The sequence below is a fragment of the Arvicanthis niloticus genome, chromosome X (assembly GCF_011762505.2).
Source record: "Arvicanthis niloticus isolate mArvNil1 chromosome X, mArvNil1.pat.X, whole genome shotgun sequence".
Lineage (NCBI taxonomy): Eukaryota > Metazoa > Chordata > Mammalia > Rodentia > Muridae > Arvicanthis > Arvicanthis niloticus.
The window spans coordinates 52,381,527-52,407,150 of NC_047679.1; the positions used below are offsets into that span (position 1 = coordinate 52,381,527).

Here is a 25,624-nt window from a genome sequence, read left to right on the forward strand (position 1 = left end):
TATTTAGAAACAAAGAACTGGGTACTAGGTGTACTCCCCAACCCTTTAAGGAAGAAATGTTTCAAGGTTGGAAAAGATAGTTTTGTTTTACTTTGAATAGTGAATTCAAAGTAAAGGGAAACGATGTTTCTCTTTAACTCTAATATTGCAAAGCTCCTCTCATTTCTAACTTTGTATCTAGTTATCCTTTTCTTATATCATGAATCTTAGTTTGTGTTCAATTCCCGTAAAAAACATATAAATATGTATGCATACATGGTTGTTCCTTCCTTGCAAAATATATATTTTAGATCATATTTATATAATTACTAATAAACTTATTGGATGATGTTTAAAGTGTCTTTGTACTTCTTGTTTTTCAAGACTATTTTACTAAGGATGAGTCAGAGGCATGTGCTGACATCTTTGTTGAAATAGCTGCTTTCTCTGGGTGCTTCTATTATCAAGTTGATAAACATCCATCCATGTTTATTCATGGATATTCAGCATACTGTTTTAGGGGTCCTAATATTTGCTTTGTTTTAATTTAATTTTGGACTTGTACAAATTAGTATTGATTTGAAATAAAAACTGTAACAGGAGTGATTTAAAGGAATCCAATTTCTGTCCCTTAACCCTTCATACCATTAATATCTTTTCCCCATGTGTAGCCATTTTCATAATTTTCATAACTTTGTTGGGGTATATCTGCTATGAAGTTCCTCATTGGAAAGGATGTGGTTCAATGGCCTTTAGTATATTCATAGATTAATATAACTGTCACTAATGTCTAATTCCAGAAACTTTCATTATCCCATAAAGGAACACCATGTCCAATAACAATGACTCCTTATTAGTATGCAATATTTTATCTATCCATTTATATATTAATGGGTGGTTGGTTTATTTACACATTTGAATAACTATGGAAAGTCTCGTTATAAATATCTGTAAGGTTCTGTCTGGACATCTGTTTTTATTTACTGTGGGTTTATAACCAGGAAGTAGAATTCCTGAGTCATGTAGAACCCTATAATTAATTTGGGAAATAATTTTTGAGACAGGGTCTCTTTATATAGAGTTAGCTATCCTGGAACTTGCGCTGTAGACCAGGCTTATCTGGAACTCATAGAAATCCACCTGCCTCTGCCTCCAAGTGCTGGGATTAATGGTACTTTTCAAAATTGGATTGTGCTTCATTTGACAAATTTTAACATGTGTGTGTTCTTATGTTTTTAATTTTCATCTGTTAGGAAAAAACGCTAGAATATTACATCCCCTAATTTATGACTTAAGTTTTTGTTGTTACTTGTTTTATAGCCTAATATGTATAATGCATCCCATGGGAAATAAACACATAGATAGACATACCTCTTATTCTTTTTTATGACTTCAGAATACTACATGGTTGAGTATATTCTTGTTTACTCAACAAGTATTCATTGTTTGACATTTGACTGTGTCCAAGTTTTATTATTAAAATTATGCTGTACTGAACAACATTGCATATATACTGTTTTGTATTTGTGGAGATATATCTTTAGAATAGAAACCAAAAAGCATGATTGTTAAACTGTATATTAATATGCATATATGTTAAATAGTTTTGAATCCTCCTCTCTAGGAGCATACTAAACTAATATTGCAATTGATCAGAGTGCTAGTTTCCCATAATCTTGATAGAAAATGGGAACTGAAATTTGCCAAGGAATGAGTAGCTCAGTGCTAGTTTAACTGGCACTGTATTGTATTACTATAGTGAAATTGAGTATTAAATTCCCACACATTTAAGTCTTTCCATTTCTACAATTCATCTAGATGGATCTCTTTTGGTTTCAAATGATTTTGAAGACCAGGAATGCTGAAGTAAAGCAGGTAGATGAGAAGATGGAGAAATACCCCATCACTGACTACCAACAGGAATATTAGCATGAGTCCTAGGGCTCTTGTCACATATTAGATTTTCAGAAAATCACAGCTAAAAGACTGCTTTAAGATCAGCTGATTCAGGTCCTTCTAACTCTATATTAACACACTGAGGGTCAAAGATCACATACCAAATTTCCCCAGAGTTAGACCTAGGAATTAAACCCAGTTGCTTTCCCTAGAGCAATTTCAAATTAATGTGCAAATGATTTCTTTGTTGATTTTTTTTCTATTTTACTAAGATTACATCAAAGTACATTTTGGAGAGCACATGTCTCTTAATATTCTTTATTAGCCTGTGCTGCAGACATCAACAATAAACCAAATTCTATTTTTTGTCATCCAGGCATACTATTTATATCAGCATCTTTAATATCTACTTGCCATCGAAGTGTAAAAAAATCTTAGAATATACAAGCTGGATGACAAATCTGGAAATATAACATATCTGAGGAAGATCTGAGGTCCAGATAGACAGAATGCTCAAGATATACCACAGGGGCAGGCAAGAAGGTCCTTAGTCTGAGATCTCACTATCACTAAATACCTGAATTTTAGGTGTTCGGATTCTCTCTCAATATGGTTCAATATAGCACTGGTGAATTTTGGGAATGTGTAGATAAACATATCTTTGCTAAACATATGTTTAAGATGCACTATTTTTAAGCTTATTTACACATTACTGCTTAAAATACCAGGAGATACCTTGAGAGGGACAAAACAATAAAATGATCTAGCAACAGAATTGAAATAAGCACCCCAAGTTTGATAACTTCCGAAAAGCATGCTTCCGTCTTTGTCTCAATCCAAGTAAATTAATCTTTGTTCACAAATATTGAAACTTTCCCATGAAACATTATCATGGTGCATGTCTTACTTAGGGTTTCATCGCTGTGAAAAGACACCATGACAAAGGCAACTCTTATATTGGGATAACATTTAATTGGGAATGGCTTACAGGTTCAGAGATGCAGTTCAGTATCATCAAAGTGGCTATCTTGACTATCTCTGGAACACAGTTTCATTGGGCTCTCAGAAAACACTTTCCAGAAGATTTCATTTCAATGATGATCTCTTCTTAATCACCACTAATTTCTTAGCACCAGCTAACCAGCACCAATTGTCCCAGTAGCCCCTTCTATTCTGGACTCTAAAGCCAGAGACACGTGGGCAAAGCTGCTGAGTTCTGCTGCTTGCAGGGGCTGGAACATGGCCCCCTTGTTCTAGTACATTATCACCAGCTTTCTGTTTTCCAACTCCTTCACTGTCTAAGCCTGGTTGTCCTATATCTTGCTCTGTAAACTGACCTTGAACTCAGAAATCTGCATAGTTCTGTCCCCTGAATGCTGAGATTAAAAGTGTATACCACCATTGCCACCATTCCTCCATTTCTGGATTGTAGTTCATTACAGATTGAAAGGCCAAATGAAAGCAACAACCAGATAAAAATAATGCCTAGATATAACTATTCCTTGTTCAATGGCAAATGCATAAACAGTAAGTTTACATGGGTAGGATCTTGCCCCAAAGTCATCACTCCCTTAAATATGTTGATCTTCTTGAACACAGGGCTTAGCTTCATTGCACTTCCTGGTACCCTTTTATTACTTGAACCATACAGATTATTTATTTTTCCTTTCTAAGATTGCTACACTTCATCAAAATGCTCTCAATGAGACTAAACCACAGCACAGAGTCTAGACTGGGTTGTTTTGAGACTTCCTTTGTCAATACAATTAATTTGACTCTCTTCACCTTACCCTCAGGCAGACTCTACAGATGAGCAGAAAAAGTAGCCACATTCTTCACCAAAATATCACACCAACGGTCTCTCTGCCACATACTAAAATTCTTCTCTTCTGAAATTTCTAGAACCAGGCTTCTAAAATTCAAATCACCTTCAGCAACAAAGTCTTCCATATTCCTAATAGGATAGCCCATTAAGCCCCACTTAAAGCACTCTACCACTTTCAAATTCCAAAGTCCCAAAATCCACATTCTCCCAAACCAAAGCATGGTCAGGTCTATCACAGCAATAGTCTAGTCCCTGGTACCATCTTCTGTCTTAGTTAGGGTTTTACTGCTGTGAACAGATTCCATGACCAAGGCAAGTCTTATAGAAGGACAACATTTAATTGGGGCTGGCTTACAGGTTCAGAGGTTCAGTCCATTATCATCAAGGCAGGAAGAATGGCAGCATCCAGGCAGACATGGCTCTGGAGGAGCCAAGAATTCTACATCTTCATCCAAAGGAAACCAGGAACAAATTGTTTTCAGGCAGCTATGAGGAAGGTCTAAAAGTCCACCCCCACAGTGACACATTTCTTCAAACAAGGCCACACCACCTAATAGTGGTACTCCCTGGGCCAAGCATATTCAAACCACCATAGAGCACATCAACATATCCTTTTATGTCTCCTGCTATCTACCACACCAGGCCAGGTTGACCAGAATCCTAGCATCTTTCCTTTTATCCATTTCTCTTTCCCTCCCTCTGTCAGTCCATTCCTGTATTTCTCCATCCCTTCTTTATCTTTCTTTCTCCCCTCTTACCTCTCCCACCTTACTTCCTTTTCTTCTTTCTTTCTTTTGGCAAGGTCTCACTACATAATATTCCAGGCTGTCCTCAAACTTGACAATCATTCTAAACTACATTTCTAAAGGCTAGGCTTACACACACACACACACACACACACACACACACACACACACAGTGTCTTGCAAAATATTGTATATCTTAAGAGCTCACTCTAGGTCTTATGCTTTTTCCATGTTCATTTGAATCCATGACACTCCTACTTCATAGTAATCAGTATTGTCATCATACTGATTGAACACATAGAGGCTCAGAGGGGCCAGCCAGCTTGCTATTTAGACAGCTAAGTAAGTTGTAGAACTGGAATACAAAACTAGGCTTTTCTGACAGTAATGCCCATGTCTGGTCCGGGTGCACAGCATACCTACCCTAATGCTACCTTTCAGATAAGACAGTTCTGGAGCCTATTAACTCTAGTTTTCATAAATGGGTTAAGGCAAAATGGACCTTGCTCAGAGAATATTCAAATGGCCCAAGAAAAGTTGGGGGATAATGCTCAATGGGTTGAAAGGCAGTTTTTCTTTAATCATATGATATTTGTTGCACCCTCAACAGAGACTCTTTCTGAAAACCCACAGTTACTTACTTTACCAAGTGTTTGATTAGAAGTTCCAGCATCTCCCGGTTCTTTTCTGGTAGCTTATATACTAGGGAATGAATAGCCCCCAGACGGTAATCCAGGTTGTCAGATTCTGGCAAAGAGAAAAAAGACAGATGATTTAGCTACCAGGTGACTGGATTAAGAAAACCCTCACAAGTATATATATATACACACATACACACACACCTACCTGAACACAGGGAGAGGGAGAAGAAAAAGAGAAGAGGGAAGAAGACAGGGGAACAGAGGAGAGAGGGGAAGAGAGAAAGAGAGTAAAAAAGATGAAGAAAGGAAACAGGTAAATAAATAGGCACTGACGGAAGAAATGAGAGAAAAATAGAAACAAAACCAAACATAGCAAGGAGAGATTAAAGAGCATTAGGAACAAAATATAGGTTCAAAAGTGGGGGGTGGACAAGACAGTCTGAGAGGCAAGGAAGAAACTGCAGCCACAGCAGGTGGTCTCTAAAAACCCAAGCAGAGCCTCCAGTAAGAAACCTTTTAGCACCTACCACTATGTGTGAGATACTAAGGCTGCTGCCTTCCAAAGTCAATCACCTGAAGAGCCCAGAAGCACACACCACATGCCTCAAGTTAACTAGTTCTCTTAAAATCACGCTCCTAACTTATAAAACTTATCTACCTCTGAACGCTAGCAAGCAGAAATATTCTTACTTGGCAGTGGGCAAAATCTAAGTTGACTCAGGGAATTTTTCCCTCAAAGCAGTTTTTCTAACTTACTGCAATCAAGTTACTAAGAAACCAGAACACCACAATTGATCTGGTAACCCAAATACTTACTGGCAGCAGAGACGAGCTCTTTGTGGAGCTTGTAAGTCATGACAGGTTCCGAGAGATTCCTGGAATGGATGGAGATCATCACTTATTTGGAGGAAGGAATAAGGCCCCACAACTTAGCCTGATAGCACACATTTCATGGAAGATTTACCAGGGGAATCCAAGTTTAACAGAAGATCTGCAAAACTATAGGCTGAGGCTCCTAGCAAAAGTCTCCAGTTAGCTGCACAAAGTAACAGGAAATGAAAACTTGTCCTGTCAGTTCTCAAACAGACACACTCTAAATATGAGCATGTGCTTACAGCTGACGAATCTGAAGAATTTCCAAGGCACTTTTGTACCTGTTCTATTTGATCAAGTTTCTATGAAGTAGAGTGGATTGAAATGACATGAGTTATGGGATGGAGTGAAAACCTGGGAAATCACTAACCCTAAAAGCAGAAGCTTATAGAACAAAGAAGTAAATTCAGTTAGGAATCTAAATTTTAGGCTAGAACAAGGAAGTGGGTTTCAGATATGAAAATGACTTTGGGCTAGGACAGGGAAGTAGGCTCAGATATTTTGGTCACCCTGATAAGCCCTTAAAAACAGTGATCACAGGACTTTGTTTATTGCCTTGCTTGTTCCTTGACAATTTGTGTTTATTGTCTTGCTTGTTCCTTGACTATTTGCATCTATTGTATTGCTAGTCCCTCAACCTAGAACTGATCTTAATACATGCATGTAATTAAAATGGTATAAAAGCAAAACGGAGGAGGGGGGGTGGGATGGGGAGTTTCTAGGGCGGGGAAATGGGGAAAGGGGATGACATCTGAAATGTAAATAAATAAAATATCCAATAAAAAAAGAATCAGAAAAAAAAGAAAGTGAATCATCAAGAAGGATATGATCTCTCTCAAAATATACTTTTATTAGTATGTTTTTAAATTTCATTATAACATAAAATGTTATTAAAATATTATGCACTTAAAAAAAGCAGAAGCTTAGACAAGATCCCATGATAAGACACTGCACACATTTCCAGCCAGGTTTCTATAGAAAGTAGTATATGTAACATTTCTACTTCTTAGTCATGGAATCGCATGGTTTACTCTCTTAATCCATTAGAATCTGACTCATCCTAACTGCTCCAAGGAAACTGTTCTTACCAGTACCACCAGTGACTGCCTTGGTGCTGTACACAAAGGCAAATGTCATTCTTTACCTTATTTGACCTTGTTGTGGAATTTGTGGTTGTTAACAAGCCTCCCTGAGAATTACCTCTTGGATTCTGCTGAATCACTTGATTTTGGTTTTTCTGTCAACCACTTTAGTCTTTCTGGGTTTTCTTCTCTGGGAACTTATCATGTCTCCTTTCTCTTTTTAAAAAAGTAGAGGGCTGGAAAACTCAAATATCTACAGATGCTAGACAATTTTAATACTGCACTTATCATACTTAACTGGCATTTTCATGACAATGCCTTTATTTTGTCTACAGACAGCAGCCACACTGACCTTTGTGAATAAGCTCATGAGTCAGACCTTTATCTTTCTTGAGAAGGAAAATGGATAATTTTATATGATGTACACTCATTTTCATATCTTGTCCTTCGGTTTGATTCTCTTCAGTGGTATCAACCACTATACAATACAGAGATGTCATAAAACTTTGTGTTGATCTTTCCCTGACAGTCTGCTATCTTTTCTGAAGCAGAGGGGTATCTGTTCTTGTGGACTTAAAGCACCAGCACAATTATGATTTCCATTCCTGCCACTAACAGGCCCAAAAAGGTCCCTACATCTAGTTTCTTAATAAACATTATTTTTCCATGGCTAATCCAGATGTCTCTATGGTCTAGTACATTCACTTATTTGCAGACTGATTCCTACTCTGTCTGTTAGCCCGAACCATATTACTTTCTTCTTCACAATCATACACAGCCAGTGAAAGAACTCCATGCACAGACTTTTCATACGATTTTTGTCCCTGATACAATCTTTATATAAACAAAAATAACAGTAAATAAGCTTTGTATCTTGACTGCACATACAATGTAGCCTCATGTTCTTACTGCCACTTCCTTGCCATGAGCCAAAGTAAATTCTCCTTCCTTAAAAACTAAATTTAAATAAATCAATAGTGATGACAGGCTAATGTATATTACAGCCCCAGCGACACTCAACTCTTACTAAATAAATGTGTTGCACAGTCATAGTTTTAGGCTTGCTCTTCCCTTCTGCTGATTAGACTTAAGCTAGAAAGGGTTTAAATTGGAGAAAGCCTTAGAAACACATCTTTGAAAATATTCCTCCTTTCAAGAAGGATATGGACAGTACATCACTTAGTCACCACTCTCATTATCTCAAGTCTTTGGAAGTCATTTATATAAGATTGCTCTCTCTTTATTAAACCAGCAATATAGTCCAAAGACAGGCCATTGAAAACAGGGTTGGAGGGACACACCCCAGGACAAGTAATGTCTTAAAGTATAAATTTAAGTTTTTAAAAATGCCACCTATAACCACAAACATACTTGGGGAAGCAGGAACCTCAGTTTCCCAATCGGTAAAAAGAAGTATTGCACTGCCTGTGGTACACAAGTACTGGGATAAAAAATAATCAATGAAGTTGTAAATAGAAACAACTAGCACACTGCCTAGCACACAGTAACCCCTCCCATAGCATTTCCTTTTTATGAAAAATAGAGTAGACATGTTTCTGCAAAGAGCATTCCTATTTATATGAAGCTAGAACTATACCAAGACAATGATATACTGGAAGGTCACTCAACATCAATGTCATGACCCAACTGTTTGGAAGAATGAGAGTTTAAATACATATCATAATGTTAAAAGATCACAAAAATTGAAAACACTTGGGTCTCAAATACTATAGGGCATATAGCACAGTAATGAAAAACTGAAGGGGGCACCATGTGTGCTAGCACACACCTTTAACTCCAGCTGTCCAGAGGCAGAGGCAAGTGGCTCTCTATGAGTTGGAGGCTAGCCTGATCTACATAGAAAGTTTCAGGCCAGGCTACAAAGTGAGACTCTGCCTCAAAAAAAAATAGAATGTATATGTATGTATATGTGTATATGTATATAGTATTTGAAAGTATAAAACACATATGCATATTCAAATATATTTTCAATAGCATATACTTGTACCAATAAAAAGGACATAAGTTTATTGGCACTGTATTCACAATTTTTTCTATAAAGTTAATATTTTTCTTACAGCAGTAAGAAAAATTTACTTCATTTATCTCCAAAATTGTATTTTTTTCTATATTTTCATTTATGTGGATTAAAACATGACAGCACAGTATAGCCTTCTTCTATTTCTGAGCTGTATCTACATGATGATAGTGTTAAAGCATAGTATATTTTTTGAGTAACAAATCTAAACTTGATACTTTTTATATTAAGTCTTCATATTTAAAAAGTATATTTTGTAGATCTTAAGCTGATGGCAAATGACTATAATTCTAGCATTCAGGAGGCCGAGCTAGTATGATTATATCAATTTCCAGTCCAACCTGGGCTACATAGTCCCTGACTCAAAGACAACCAAATAAACGAACAAACAAAAATCCTCTTTTATTTAGCATCCTTTTCTAACTTTCTGAACCTGAGACTATGCTCCAATCTCTATCCAGACAAATTTCACCAATGATGAAGAGCAAAATCCCAATTCAAGTAGAGCATACCTGAGGTAGAATTTTAAAGAGCTTGTGATTGTTTTAATGTCCCAGTCACTGTTATTAAAATCGACATCCCCTGGACATTTTGGATCTAAGAGAAAAACAAACAAACAACAACAAAAATAGTTAATCTTCCAACAAATTTTATGTTACCTTCTTTTTGAAATGAAGTATATTAATTAGAAGGTGGTTACTCGAATAAATTGAAATTTCAAGAGACCAAAACTTTGCAAAAAGAAGTCTATTCTTCTTTCAAAAATTCTCTTGTGTTTTGTCCCAGTATGTAAGAAGTTTGGAAATCATCACTTCTAGATAAAAAAAAAATGCCAAAGGAACTGAACAACTCTGCAGATTACCAAAATTCTGCAATGGCAAAGACAACAGCCATTGCCAAACTGTGAAGACAAACAGCCTGCTACAGAGTCAGTACTTTTGGGCAGAAGCTCAAGAGTAGAAACATCATGGAAACCAGTACCAACACAGGAAAACCTAATCTGTAAATGAAAAAAAAAATTGCTAAGATCCAATATTTTTGAGTTTCAGAGGCAAAACTAACTGAGTGCCCAAATCCCATTAAAGAATCCCATGGGATTGGGTGCTCCTTGAATTTTACATTAAGAATGCTATCAGTTTTCCAGAGTAGAAATCTTAAGAGGAAACAAATAAACAAACAAAAAAACAGAATTCATGATGGAAGAAAAGTAGCCATGTGCCTAGAGCTTTGAGGCCTTAACAGAAACTTTTTTTTTTTACCATGCTTTACTACTGAAGTTTTACCACAATGTGAATGAACTGGGTAGCTGAAAAAATATTCAATTCCACACCCAGTCTGTGTCTCCTAAAGGGGGACATCAAAAATAAACTGAGAGGCACTGGGAAAGGTCACAGGCCAGTGGTATAGTGCACTAGAAAACAAAGAATCACTAGAGTTATGGAACACTTCCCCCATCCCACACCACCTGACCACCACATCAATCAGCCTTCTGCATACTAACAGTACCCATTTTGATGAAAAGAATGGGACAATTCACTAAGCCTCCATGGGAAACTAAAGATAGAGAAAAGTCAAAACCACAAACTTAACATGAGCCAAACAAAAAGTTTCATATTGAAGGTACACGCACTACCATTATTTTTATCCATTACATCATGTCTAGCTTACAAAAAGTGAGAAAACACTGTTTAAGGATGCAGAAGAAACGTGAGAACCACACTTTGATATGGATACTTTAAAATATAAGTTCAGAATTTGAAATAGCTGTGATTAGTATTAAAGGCTATAATACACAAAAGTGTAAAATGTAAAAGAAGAGATGGATGAAGCAGAAGATAGATACAAAATCCAAAGAAGCATAAAAACAAATGCTAAAAATCAAAGCACTATAATTGGAAGGCAGAACACCTTTAGGAACTGAACAAGCTGAGAAAAACATCAGTGAGTCTGAAGAAACCCCAATGGATATTTCTAAAATGGAAATACAAACAAAAACAGATAAAGAAGGGACAACAGAAAATAAAGCTATGAAAGGTATCATGTACATGTGATGAGAATTAACATGGCAAAATAAAAGATAAAAAGAAAAGATTAAAATGAGATTTTTGGATGTAGCTGAGTAGCAGAGTGTTTTTATTGTAGGTGTGAGGCCCCAAGTTCAGCTCCCAGCGCTGGGGGCAGGAGGGGGCGGAAGGGGCATCGTGACCAATGGAAAGGAAAACAAAAGAGAGAATAAAGAACAGACAAAAAAAGAACTGAGCAACTAAGAATTTCCAAACACTAATGATAAATGCCAAACCACAAATACAGGAAGGAATCATCGGAAAAGATACACACACACACACACACACACACACACACACACACACTCTCTCTCTCTCTCTCTCTCTCTCTCTCTCTCTCTCTCTCTCTCTCTCTCTCTCTCTCTCAGGGGTGGCCAGGGTAGGGAGAGGGAGAAAAGAGAGACTGCTGAGAGTGAGAGAGGTACCCAGCTTCAATTACTCTAAGTATAATCTAACCCTTACACCAAGGTGCCTGTTGCTAAATGACAATGAGTTAGGATATGTATTTCTAGTATTTTTATGTATTTATTTTTATTAGATACTTTATTTATTTATACTTTATTTACATTTCAAATGTTATCCCCTTTTCCAGTTTCCCTCCAGAAACCCCCTATCCCATCGCCCCTCCCCCTGCTTCTATGAGGGTGTTCCCCTACCCATCCACCCACTCCCTGCTCCTCGCCCTGGCATTCCCCTACACTGGGGAGTCAAGCCTTCACAGGACTAAGGGCCTCTCCTACCACTGATGCCTGACAAAGCCATCCTCTGCTACATATGCAGCTGGAGCCATGGGTCCCTCCATGTGTACTCTTTGGTTGGTGGTTTAGTCCCTGGGAGTTCTGGGGGGTAGGGTTCTTGTTGGTTGATATTGTTGTTTATGGGGTTGCAAACCCCTTCAACTCCTTCAATCCTTCCCCTAACTCCCCCATTGGGGTCCCTGTGCTCAGTGCTCAGTCCAATGGTTGGTTGAGAGCATCCACCTCTGAATTTGTCAGGCTCTAGCAGAGCCTCTCAGGAGACAGCTTTATCAAGCTCCTGTCAGCAAGCACTTCTTGGCATCCACAATAATGTCTGGGTTTGGTGTCTGTAATCAAAGAACATCTATATACATATAACCTATAAAATTAAATCAAATTTCCAACAAAACAAATCTCAACATATCAAGGCCCTACAAAAGAATACAGTTGGCTACTAGCTATCTCTAGGGACTTGATTTATAGATTCAAGAAAAGATCACCTAAAAACAGGTAGGTCATAACAAATCTATACCCAGATGTCAATTTTATCTTACCTCAATTATAATGGAAAAGGTCACAACTGACAGCAAAAGATGGAGAAGATGTTGGGGAAAGGGAAACCTCATTCAGTATGGAGGGACTGCAAACTGATCCAGCCACTCTGGAAATCAGTGTACAGAATCCTCAAAATGCTAAACACATTCCCATCATGTGACTCAGCTATAGCACCCCTCAGCATATTGCCAAAGGACCCAACACCTTACTCCACAGATACTTCCTCAGCCATGCTCGTTGTTGCTCTATTCACAACCACTAGGAAATCATAACGATCTACATGTCCTTTAACAAATGGGTGGTAAAAACATGGTACATATATACTATGGATACTATTCAACTATAAAGAAAAAGGAAATTTGCAGGTAAATGGATAGAACTAGAAAATATCATATTGAGTGGTATAATCCAACCCAGAAAGACAACTATCACATATTCTCCCTCATCTGAGCTTCCTAGCTCTAAATCTTCAGACGTGAAAACATAATACGGTGTAATTGCAGAAACCAGGAAAGGTTTTAAAAAACTGTTATGGAGGGGCACTAGAAAGGGGAATAACAAGGTACAAGTAAGCGATAGGAAGATGGAAGCAGGGTCTTTAATTAGGGAAGAAATAAGATATAAATATGGAAGGAGCAAGGAGGGTAACAAAATAATAAGAGTATCGTAAAAGTCATAAGGAATCATACTATTAACTATATACCCAATAATATATATAACATATAAAATTCTGTATACATGCAGTTTAAATAAAAAGAAATTCATAACTGGCATGACATTGCTTTCCCAAGAGCCATAGACCACTCAATAAAAATCCTAACACTAGGAATGAGAAGCCCTCCTTTGAGTTGTCCATGAAACTCCCAAAACACTGGAGGCTATTGCTGCAGTACTTGGTCACTGCCAAAAGGTAGGATGTAAGACCCCATCAAAAAAGGCACCACGTACATCATACAGAAGACCCAGAGGTCCTGAACTGAATATGACCTGAAAGCCTCTTCCCCGAATATGCTTTCATGGTACACGAAGACAACATGCAACCTTCCAAAGGAAGGAAGCAACCAATGGTACTACCTAGGTATTATGTCTATGAACTACAACAATGACCAGCATGTCAGGATATGTCTAAGGATGCAATAGAAGCAAGGGTTGCCAGTAACCAACAGCTCTCTAAAATTTAAGACCCGTTCAATGAGAGGGAAATCATGCCTGATACCAGAGACCTGGCCAACTGCCCATGGCTAATAAAGTCATGGATCTAGGAAGAGAACCTATAACCACCACTTTACTAAATCAGTAGAATCCCTAACTACAGTCTAAATATTTGGCCTTATACCCGCAGGTAAGTGTTGTCAGTAGCCCTCCCCTCATTAAGGAAATTTCTCTTTGCAACAGATGGAAACCATTGCAGAAAAACATAATTCATCAAAATTCAGAGTTGTGGAACCTACTCCCAACTGACATCTACAACTCCTGCACCTAAGGCTCGGCGATCAGTTTGTGGGAGGGAGTGAAACAATTGTAAGAGCCGAAAATTGGAAGTCTGCTGTGAGATTTCATCTCCTTGAAATGCCAAGGCTGTCTCAACCACATAGATATCTAAATAACACTTCAACAAGGAGACATAATAGATATGTTAAGGGAGGAGGGAAAGCTCATAAGGCCTTGACTCCTAGACAAAGAACTACTAAGAGATGCTGAAAGTGAAAAGAGAATGGCAACTGCTTTCCAATACCAAAAGATCAGCCCTGGAAACATGCATCCATGTAACATTATATAAACTAAGAAGGTTGAATTTACATTGTGTGTGTGATGTGTGTTTGGAAATATGTACATATGCATGTTAACAAAAATTTACTAATTTGAAAGAGAACAAGGGGGTAAATGAGAGGATTATAGCATGAAAGGAAAGTGGATAATGGTGTAATTATAATCTCCATATTTTATGTTTGGTTCTACCCTGAGTCTTAGCCATCCACCTTCTAGATCCTGGTCATCCAGGCAATGTTGGCCATGGGCTCCCTCTCGTGGCTTTAGCCTCAAGTTACATCAGTTATTGGTTAGCCACTCCTACAAGCTCTGAACTACCATTGCCCCAACACATTTTGCAGGCAAGACAGATTTTGGGTTGTAGGTTTTGGACCTGGTTGGTGTCCCAGCCCCACCACTGATAGCCTAGCCTGATTATAAAAAAAAATCATCGGTTCAGGCCCCATACCTTCCATTACTACAAGTACTAGTTAGTTTTCATTTGTCAACTTTTCATCATATATATATATATATATATATATATATATATATATATATTATGTTTATATAGAGAAATGTAATACAAATAAGTGCCCAAATGGAAATGGCACAATTTTCAAAACTCTAGATAAGTTTGTCAATGCTTTCAGTATCCATTCTCTCTTTTTTTTAACTTTTGTTATTTTTTTTGTTATATAAAATTTAAATGGCTTAGTTTCCTCAAATTTTTGGGTATTCTCTGTTTTCTCTTATCTTTTGAAGAGTCTCACTAAACAAACTTTCTGGGTACGTTTACAGAGTTCATTTACAGGTAAATTCCTGGATTAAAACTGCAAAGTTCTCTTTTACTGAGATCATCTGTGGTCATCACAAAAATTCTGGAACTATCAAGTCTACTTCAGTAAACAAAAAAGTTTCTTTTGGTTTTGTCTTCTTTTTTCTAGCCAGGGGTGCATTATGGCACCCTTGCTGCCCTGGAACTTTCTATGCAAACCAGGCTGACCTCAAACTCAGAGATAAGCCTGCATCTGACTCCCAGGTGCTGAGATTAAAGGTGTACATCACTATGACCAGCTAAAAACAAGATATTTCAATATTCTCTGAAGTCATACCTTATCTCCCACATATAGCCTAATTTCAAGGAAGGCAAATGAACCAATTCTGACCATAAATAGAAACCTTAAAAAAATAATATGCTAAATATTTATGGTAATGTCTATGGTAGAATAGGAAGTATCTTAACAGGATGCTCTAGAACAAGGATTTCAACCATGGTCAGTTGATAAAGGTAGATAACGGAATGTGCTCAGGGTGTGAGGGATCATAAAAATATAGCAAGTAACAACAAAATAAAGTTAAATTTCTTCAGCTAAGGAAAATATTAATAAAAGCCTATCCAGAGATAAGAGACAACATGGCTCAGTGAGGATATGTCACTAAGAGAAAGAGTAAAAGATGAGCCACTACCAGGGTCACATTGAGAGTATCTGAAAAGAAAATGCTGGCAAGAGAATTACCTTTTATCTTTAGACATTGGAAAGTAATCAATAATTTCTAGGTATAAAATTAGACAGTATGAGAACATGGCCCTGGACAAAGTTACAACATGACACAACTGCTTAGTATTAATTCATTTTATGAACATTTCAATGTATTACAAGGTTTTGTCTTGGAAACAGGCAACATGTTAATAGCGCTTCATGACCAATCTTGATAAAAGTCTTAGCAAATCAGAATCTGCTATCTCCCCATGCAACATATTCCATGTTCTATCACAACCAGGACTAGAGGAACTGAGTGTATCTCAATTAACTCTGCTAGGAGATTTCTGGAAGCTTGTACCTTCTTTATTCTGTATTCCACTACACAAGAATTTCCAGTTTGCTAATTTTAGGCTGTCTTTGGGACAATTCAACTAAACTTTGGGAAATTCAACTAACTAGGCATGTTATAGCATAGGTAATGGTGACACAGTATAATGTATTAAATTCAACAATAAAACTACAAAGATAGAGGAATTAAATATGAAGAAAGTTTACAACAGACACACAGAGACATTTCACTTATTAAAAGGAGCAACAAGTTAGCTTTTAAGTGTTTGGAATTACAAAAAATAAAATTGAATCATTGGGAAATCAAAATTCAGATTATAATTAAAGGAAGAAGAAAATGGTAGAACTCCAAGTTAATTAAACACAAACTCAGAATTCTGAAGGTTTCACTCTCTCACTGTGGTATCTAAACTGCATTAAGACTAGTCTGACATCCCCTAGAAACCACAATAAAATCGTGTCCACTGAAAAGAATAATGTTATTATTGACACATTTATTCAGCACATATTAGATAGTTATTCTGTTCCAAGGACTGTTTCAAGGAGCTAAGAATATACAGTAAATAAAATAAAATATCTACTCTCTCGAGGTTCAATATATGAACCATTCCATAACTCATAACTAAGTGGGTTCAAGGTCAACAGAAAAGCATGAAAGCCTTGATCTTGGCACAAGACACACAGTGAATGTGGAACATCACATTTATTAGAAAGGCACAAGGCTTTCCAGGATTTCTAACATCATGCTGAGATAGCCAGCAGCAAATCTGAGAACAGCCTTCCATGATGAATAGAAGTGGTCAATTGGATTATGAAATAATTAGATCTAATCAGAACAAGCTGAGACTGTATAAGAGTCTATGAATCCACAAGAATAAAAAACTTAATGTAAGTATGATAGAAAACAAGGTCATAAAGAAGTAACTGTAATGTGTATATATTGTCAAGAGGTTATGCAATGATTTTACAAAGGGAAGTAAGTACATAAAGGTTGATGAAAAACAGCTTACATCTTGGTTAGACTCCAGATCACTCATCCTGAACTGCTATTGTATTAATAGCCTCCAGATACATGTGGAATAGATTCCAACCTGTTGACATAAAGACACTTCATTTTCTACAACAGAGAATACTTGCTTCCATAAATAGCAAGGTGATAAAGATGGCATCTGGGTCAGATTCAATCTACAGACACATTTTGTTTGACTTATGATGGGTGTCTTAATTAACCTGTAAAACATTTCAAACACGAGAAGAAAACTTAAAAAAAAATACGTGCTAATCATATCTTCATAACCAATTTCTCCCAGACCACTGTATAAAAAGTAAAATACTATAATTAAATTGATGCAGTCTAGGCACCAATTCCTTTCTACTCAGAGACAATCACTACCAATAGTTAATGGGAATTCAGTATTTATTATTCATGTGATGCACTACACACACACATACCCAGAGATCTCGGAGTAACTTGTCTAAATGAGCTCCAATGTTTCTGACTTGAGCTCAGTAAGGCAATCCAAAAACCTATTCTCTTCACTCTGGCTAATAAAGAAGAAAGGATTGGGGGCTATGACTGCAGCTTTAATAAAGAGAAAGATTTTAAAGAAGATTGTCAGAAGATACTCTGTTGAAAGGAGGACAGGGAAGTCATTGACTCAAAATGCTGACATCAAAATGATGAAAGATAAGGACTTGCAATGAGATTTAGGACATTAATATAGAACAAGAAAACTAGAATTCTGTTATTTGCAGGGATATGGGTAGACCTTTAGAACATGTTAAGTCGAATAAGTAACAGTTAACATGTTTTCTCTTATACATGTGGAGAAAGGAGAAATGAGAAGGCAGTGGGGGGACAAATGATATATGTTTCCTCTCATATGCAGAAAAAATAAATATGCAAAAAAAATCTATTTGACAGGAAGAACAAGTAACAGTGGGAGAAACAAAGAGAAAAAGAAGCAGTAAGGGGGAATAAAATGATATGTATGAATGAAAATGTCCTAATGAAACTGATTATTTGGCATGCCAACTGTATTAGCATGCCTTTTACTTGCGTGATAAAACACCCTGACCAAAAGCAACTTAAGGGGGAAAGGGTTTATTTGACTTACATTTTCAGGCATCAGTTTGTCACTGAGGACATGAACTGAATGGAGTAAGTGTGGAAAGAGAAACCATAGAGGAATGCTGCTTACTAACTTGCTCACTCTACCTAATGCTTAAGTACCTTTCTTATATAGCCTACTCCCATGTGCCTAGGAATCAAGCCTGTCACAGTAGGCTGGACCCTACAAATAGAGTAGCAATCAAGAAAATGCCCCACAGTCATGCCTGCCGACCAGTCTTATCTAGATTTGGCCTCAGCCGAGTTTCACCAGTTTGTGTCAAGTTGACAATAAAAAAACCAACCAGTAAACAAGAGACAAAGAATTTTAATGATATCCAATACAGATGAGAAAAGAAGAAATAGCCACTGATTTGTATACCATCCCACATCTGGTCTGTTCTCTTTGTCCATGGTGTCTATTACTGTGCTTAGGATACTAGTTATTGGGCCCCATTTGATTTAAGCAGAAAGGATACTGAATCTTTAGTTTTAAGCTTATCAGGTTGTTATGTTTCCCAGTGCTGCCAATCAATAGAAATTAAATGATTATAAAACTTAACCATCTAGGCCCTATTTGCCCCTGCTTAGCCTAGTTAAAGGCCTAGTCCAAGGTTTTTTTCCAGCAAGTAAGAGATTCATCAGTAATAATCCACATGTAAGAAGGAAAATGAACTGAAGCCCTGAGAGCCAGCAAAAAAAAAAAAATAGAAACAGGCAACCTTGGGAGATAGGAGGTTGGGGGGGACCCTCTAGAATGGACCAGAGACCTGGGAGACTCCCAGGACTCAAGGGGAGAGGGGCTTTAGATGAAATGCCTGACAGTGTGGAAAGGGAACTTATAGAGCCCACCTCCAGCAGGAAGACAGGGCATCAAGTGAGGGATGGGATTACCATCCCACAGTCAAACCTCTGATTCATAATTGTTCTTATCTGAAAGAACTTCAGGTATGGAAATGGAGAGAAGCCAAAGTAGGATCCAGCTCAAGAGGACATCCCAAGGCCTGACACTATTACTGAGGCTATGGAATGTTCACAAAAGGGGTCCTATCATGACCACACTCCATAAGACCCAACAAGCAGTTGAAAGAGTCAGATGCAGATATTCACACCCAACTAATGGACAGAAGCTGCTGACCCCTGAATTCCCTAATTCCCTGAATTAGGGAAAATCTGGAAGAAGCTGAGGAGGGTAACCCTGTAGAAGGACCAGCAGTCTCAATTAACCTGGACCCCTGAGATCTCTCAGACACTGAGCCACCAACCAAGCAGCATACACCAACTGATATGAGGCCCCCAACACATATACAGCAGAGGACTATTGTGTCTGGGTTCAATGAGAGAAGATGCATCTAACCCATGAGAGACTGGAGGCCCCAGGGAGTTAGAGGTCTGGTGGTGGGGGAGGGGAGTGGGGACATCCTCGTGGAGACAAGCAGTGGGGAGGAGGTATGGGATGTGCAATAGTCAGAGGGTGGACCAACTAGGAGGGGGGAATAAAATCCAGAGTATAATAAATAAATAAATAAATAAATGACAAAAAAAGAAGGAAATGAAAATTGAAATTAAACGGCGTTGGCTCCCTGATGAACAAAAAGAGGTAAATTCATTTAGATCTGTGTTATAGAAAATAGACATTACAAAACCATTTGTTATAAGAGGCACCTTATTCTTTTTTGTTTGATTATTTGCTTGTTTGTTTTCTGAGACCAGATTTTTCTGTGTAACAGTCCTGGTTGTCCTGAAACTCTCTTTGTTGACCAGGCTAGTCTTGAACTCAGTGATCTTCCTGCCTTTTGCCTCCTGGGATTAAAGGTGTATACTATCACCGCCCAGGTCAGGAGCAACTTATTCTTAAGAATTTACTTAGCTGAGATAAAACTCTCAAAAGAATATACAGTATGATATAATATACAGAATTGTAGAGCTAATATCCACTGTACACAGTAGGAATAATGTTTAGGTCACCTGATACTTTCCATAGGCCTCCTGTATTTCTTTTAAAATCTAAATAAAATAGGTTTATACTACAGCTTATACAAGAATCATATCTAAATGAATGCGATCATAAATTCAAAATTTTAATATTTCTAAAAGTGATTTAAATATTTTTATAGAGGAAAATTTAAAATGAAACTATGAAATATCTCAAACACTAAGCACAATGAGGCCCTGCGGCTATTTGGCACATTCCTCAGATTCAGGAATACTATTGTGAAGAATAACAAAGCCATAGTTGAGAACTGTAATCTAAAGGCTCTGCCAAAAGTCACTCCAATAAATAATTCCTCACACCTGCAGCTTCAGACTTAAAATTCATACAATTTCAATAATTGATTCAGCAAAGAAAAATAACTTACATATATTAACCTTTCCAAATCCCTTGTAAATAGTCAAAATAACTATCATTATATTTTGAGTGACAGGCTTTAATGAACACGGTTCAATCCAATTCATGAGGTGTTTGCCAAAGTTTTAACCAGTGTGCATTAAATTAACAATCAGGTACACTGTTCACAGTAGTATAAAGCCATTCACCTGAGGGTTCAGATTTTTCTACCAATATGATTTTTCTTATGATTATAGTCTTTAATATATATCCTACCTCTTAACTTTATCATGAAAAATGTAAACATGAAGAATAATGGAAAAAATATACTAATGGCTAATAAGCAAATCAAAAGATGATCAAAATCATGGACAAATTCCCATTCACAACAGCTTCAAACAAAATAAAATATCTAGAAATAAACTGCAATAAGGAAGTGAAAGTTCTCTATAATAAAAACTTTAAATCTCTAAAGCAAGAGATTGAGGAAGGCATGAAAAGATGAAAAGTCATGCCCATTAGTAAAATTGATATTATGAAAATGACCAGCCGGGCAGTGGTGGCACATGCCTTTAATCCCAGCACTTGGGAGGCAGAAGCAGGCGGATTTCTGAGTTCGAGGCCAACCTTGTCTACAGAGTGAGTTCCAGGACAGCCAGGGCTACACAGAGAAACCCTGTCTCGAAAGAAAAAAAGAAAGAAAGAAAAAAGAAAGAAAGAAAGAAAGAAAGAAAGAAAGAAAGAAAATGACCATTGTACCAAAAGCAATTTACAGATTTAATGACATCCCATCCACAATACCAACAACATTCTTTAAAGAAGTAGAAAAAATCTCCTAAAATTCACACACAATCACAAAGGACCTCAGATAGCCAAAGCAATCTTGAGTAACCAAGACAATAATCCTAGAAGGACTGTCTTTCCAGATTTCCAAAAACACAATAAAGCTATTCGTAATAAAATAGTATGAGACTGGCATAAAATCAGACGTGTAAACCAATGGAAGGAAGGTAGAAGATCCAAACATGAGTACATATAAATACAGACCAGATGGTATTTAGCAAAGATACCCAAAACAAACACAGGAGAAAAGATGACATCTTCAACAAATGGTGCTGGGAAAAGTTACTGTCTACATAGAAAAGAATACAATTAGACCTGTGTCTAACACACACACACACACACACACACACACAGAGAGAGAGAGAGAGAGAGAGAGAGAGAGAGAGAGAGAGAGAGAGCGCAACTCCAAGTGGATCAAACACTTCAATATGAAATCTGAAACACTGAAACTATTAAGGAAAAATAGACTGTATACTACAAGATATAGGTTTAGGAAGGACTTTCTGAATAGGATCCATTTGCTCAGGAATGAAGACTAACAATTGACAATTCGGGCCTCATAAAAGTAAAATGATTCTGCACAGCTAAGGAAACAATCATTCAAGCCAAAGGAAGCCAGGGGGATTGGGGAGAATCTTTGCCAGCTATACATCTGACTGAAGAGTAGTAATATACAGAATCTATAAAGAACTAAACAAATGAAGAGTCAAGAAAACAAATTATCCAAGTAAAAGTAGGCTATGAATCTTAGAGAAACTCAAATGAAAACATTTCTCACATATGAGGCTAGAATCCAGAAAATTAGTTAACACATAAAATTGTTCAGCTACCATAAAAAAAAAAAAACCACTAGCAGGTCATTTATAAAGCAAAATACAGAGTTAACATGTGATCCTGTGATTCAATTCCTAGACACATGGTGAAAGGGGGAAGGATAAGTAAATAGGTAATAACGTTTGCTGCAAAAGCATGAAAATCTAAGTTCAAACCTCCAGAAGCTACATAGAAACCCAGATATAAACATATGTGTCTGTAACCCCATAACTGTGGGCAGTGGACACACACAGGTGGATTTCTGGACTGTGTCTGACAGCCTACCTCCAGGTTCAAGAAATGAATGGGAATAAGGCAGAGGGATAGAGAAGGACACCAGCCATTCTCTTCTGACATCCATTTGCACACTCACACCAGTATATATATATATATATATATATATATATATATATATATATATATATATATCACACATATACCACATACATACAATAATGGAATTTTATATTACATGAAAACTAAGATATAAGTGAGTACATGCATTCATGTTTACAGTAGCACTAGTCACAATCACTGAAAGGAATAAATTAGCTTAAGTGTTCATCATGGACATATGTGTAAATGTAAAAACACAACATTCACCTCAAAAGAATAGGGTTTTTTTCTGGAGTCAAATGAGAGGGGCCATGGACCAAGAATATAGATTGTTGGTTACCTTAAATACCAAGTTACAACATGGTAACAGTTTTATAAGGTTATTGTTAATAACATAACAAAGAAAGTCATAAATCTTGACAGTTTCAAATGTACTGGAGGAAGCATCAGTTAGGTGCGTTATATCAAAGAAGGGAAATCTTTTAGAGGCTTCAGATGCTATCTGGTCACATTCTTAGCTTTTGAATTGGTGGAAGTTAACAGTCTGCTAAGAATACAGTTTAAAGGTTTTGGTAGTCACAAAGATATTATTAGGTTAAATATAGGGGTATACAATGAATGACTTTCAAAGGAACTAAAAATAGCCTAAGGTAATTTGGTTTTGGTCTGCAACACTTTAATCTTCATGGTCATGAAGTTCAATCATTTGGCCTTGTAGAATTTTCACAGTATACCCAGCTATTATTAGATCAGTCATAAAACATGAAATGCTGAGAATGTTTATAAGTAGATGAAATTTGTAAGCAAACTTCTTATAAAGTACCCACTAATGCATAATTATGTCTACATAAATCATTAAAATCTAGAATACTGAATAAAGACAAACCCACAAAGGCAGAAATACGGCAAGCTTTGTAGCTCATATCCATATTCTTAGCATGTGGTTGGCTGAGGCAGGAGAATTGCCATGAATCCAAGGCAAGCCTGAGCTACATAGTGAAACCCTACCTAAAATCAATAAAAAAGACACTGAAAAACAAAATTGGTTCTCAGGGAAAGGAAATGAGTGAACTGTTCAACTGGTATGGCACTTACTTTCAAGAGCAATGAAAAGGTTTTGAAATTAGAAGTGGTGGTTGTATAACATTGATGTTATACTAAACACTACTCAACTGCTTATTTTAAAATGTTATACTAAGTGCTACTCAACTACCTATTAAAACATGTGAATTTTATTTTAATGAGAAGGAATTCAATATTAAAACATGGTAGTCATTTTATAATTATTTTAAAAAAAGATTAAGCCTAGACATAATGGTAATAGTAACTACAAGTATAATTTAACATTTCATTAAGAGTTTACTATTAAAAGTAAATTAGGGCCTAGAGGGCTCTGAGCTAGAACTGAACTGAAACCGTCTCTCCAGCGGACTAGTTTTCATGCTACCAGAAGGTACTCACAAGCTTCCAAAGAGGGAACCAACTAAATAGTCCAGGCCAGATATGACTCGTATGAATCACAGAAATGTCCAGCATGGTAAAATAGCCCTAAGGGTATAACCGTGGCACACATACCTTGGCAGTAACCAACAGTTCTCTATTGGACTTAAGTCCCACTTAACAATAAGGAAGTAATGCCCAGTACAGGAAACCCAAAGCAAGTAAAGTCATGAATCTTGGAGGAGAATCTAAAACCACCACTACTAAACCAATAATCCCTAACTATATTTTAGATATTTGTCATTATACCCACGAATAACTGTAAGTCTCACCCATCAGCAAAGAAATTTCTATTTGCAACAGATGAAGACCATTACAGAAAACCACAGCCAATTAAAATGCAGAGTTTTGAGCTCCAGTCTCAACGGATTCATCTACAACCACAACTCCTGCACCTAAGGCTGGCTCAAGGACCATTGCAGAAAGGGGGACAGAAACATTTTTAAGAGCCAGAGGACCCAAGAGTTTGTTGTGAGATTGTGTCACCTAGTAATATGAGAAGCTACAGCCAAAAAGTTTTACAAGCATGACTAATAAACATCAACTGAACAAGGACAACATAGGCATATTAAAGGTCACAGGGGGAAATCATAAGGTCTCAACCCTAGACAAAAATGTACAGGGAAATAAGGAATGTTGAGAGCAGAAAAACAATTGTCTTCCACAGAGAAGAGCACACAAACTGGTTATTCAATACCAACTGGTCAGTTCTGGAAACAAATATATGAGTAGCACCACTATCCAGGCTGAACAGGTTATATTTAGGAAAAAATATATATGCATATAACAATTAATAAAGAAGTAATACATTTGAAAGAGAGTGAAGGGAGTTATATGGAAGGGATTGGAGGAGGGAAAGGAAAGGGATAAGTGTAGTTGTATTACAATCTCAAAAATAAAAGAAATCTTAATAAAAAGTAAATTGTTCAGCAGCAAAAGGTTGCTCATTTGCTAATTATGGGGACAACAACAAGAAGTGAGCCTTCACCAGGAGTTCCACAAAAGAATCAAACAGAGTCTAGGGGAACTAGAACTAGACTTTTTTTACTTCCAACTAGAGTGGATACAAAGTATAAATAGACTAATGAGTGCATTTAACTTGCCAGGTATTGATGGATGAAATGGATTCATAAAATACAGTTAAACTTGGCACATCAGCTAAGCTAAATAAAGTGTCTACAATTTTGAAGGAACAGCTATGAGACTAAAGCATTTTTAAAAGTACATTTTTCTAAGCCACTACTTCAAGGTGAACCCAAAAGTTGACAATATAAAGAATTCAAAGTTATAAAAGTTTGGTTTTAGTCCTATAATTTCAAATTTCCATGAAGGTTAAGAAAAATCCAAAGGATTCCTACCGTGCCCTTTAACATGATACAGAAATTACATTTTTCCATTTTCTCTGTGTATAACATGTGCACATTTGAATATACACAATTACTTTTATTATTTTGGATTTTCTTTCAGACAGTCTTATGTATCTAAGGTTTGCCTATATAAGCAATAACCTTAAGACCATGGTCCTCCTTTCTCAGATTCTAGGATGACAAGAATATGCTACCATATCCACAATTTTTTCTGAGGATATATTGTGAACATTATGATCACTTTTCCCTAAATATTTTAGTGCTCATTTCTTAGAAAAATAATTATTCTTTCACATAATAAAAGCATTAA

The 25,624-nt window shown here is 36.8% G+C and overlaps 1 protein-coding gene across 3 annotated transcripts in view; it reads right to left on the minus strand.

The window, feature by feature from the left end:
- Ophn1 (oligophrenin 1) overlaps positions 1 to 25,624 on the minus strand; it is a 308,721-nt gene that overhangs the window by 63,557 nt on the left and 219,540 nt on the right. For 2 of the 3 annotated variants that reach the window (XM_076918793.1, XM_034485518.2), the window contains exons 16-18: positions 9,593 to 9,677; positions 5,904 to 5,962; positions 5,088 to 5,193 (exon numbers count right to left, since the gene is read on the minus strand). In XM_076918793.1, the coding sequence (XP_076774908.1) occupies positions 5,088 to 5,193; positions 5,904 to 5,962; positions 9,593 to 9,677 (250 nt within the window). Of the gene's footprint in view, positions 1 to 5,087; positions 5,194 to 5,903; positions 5,963 to 9,592; positions 9,678 to 25,624 lie in introns of those variants that run through there. The other variant, XM_076918794.1, reaches the window with a different exon arrangement.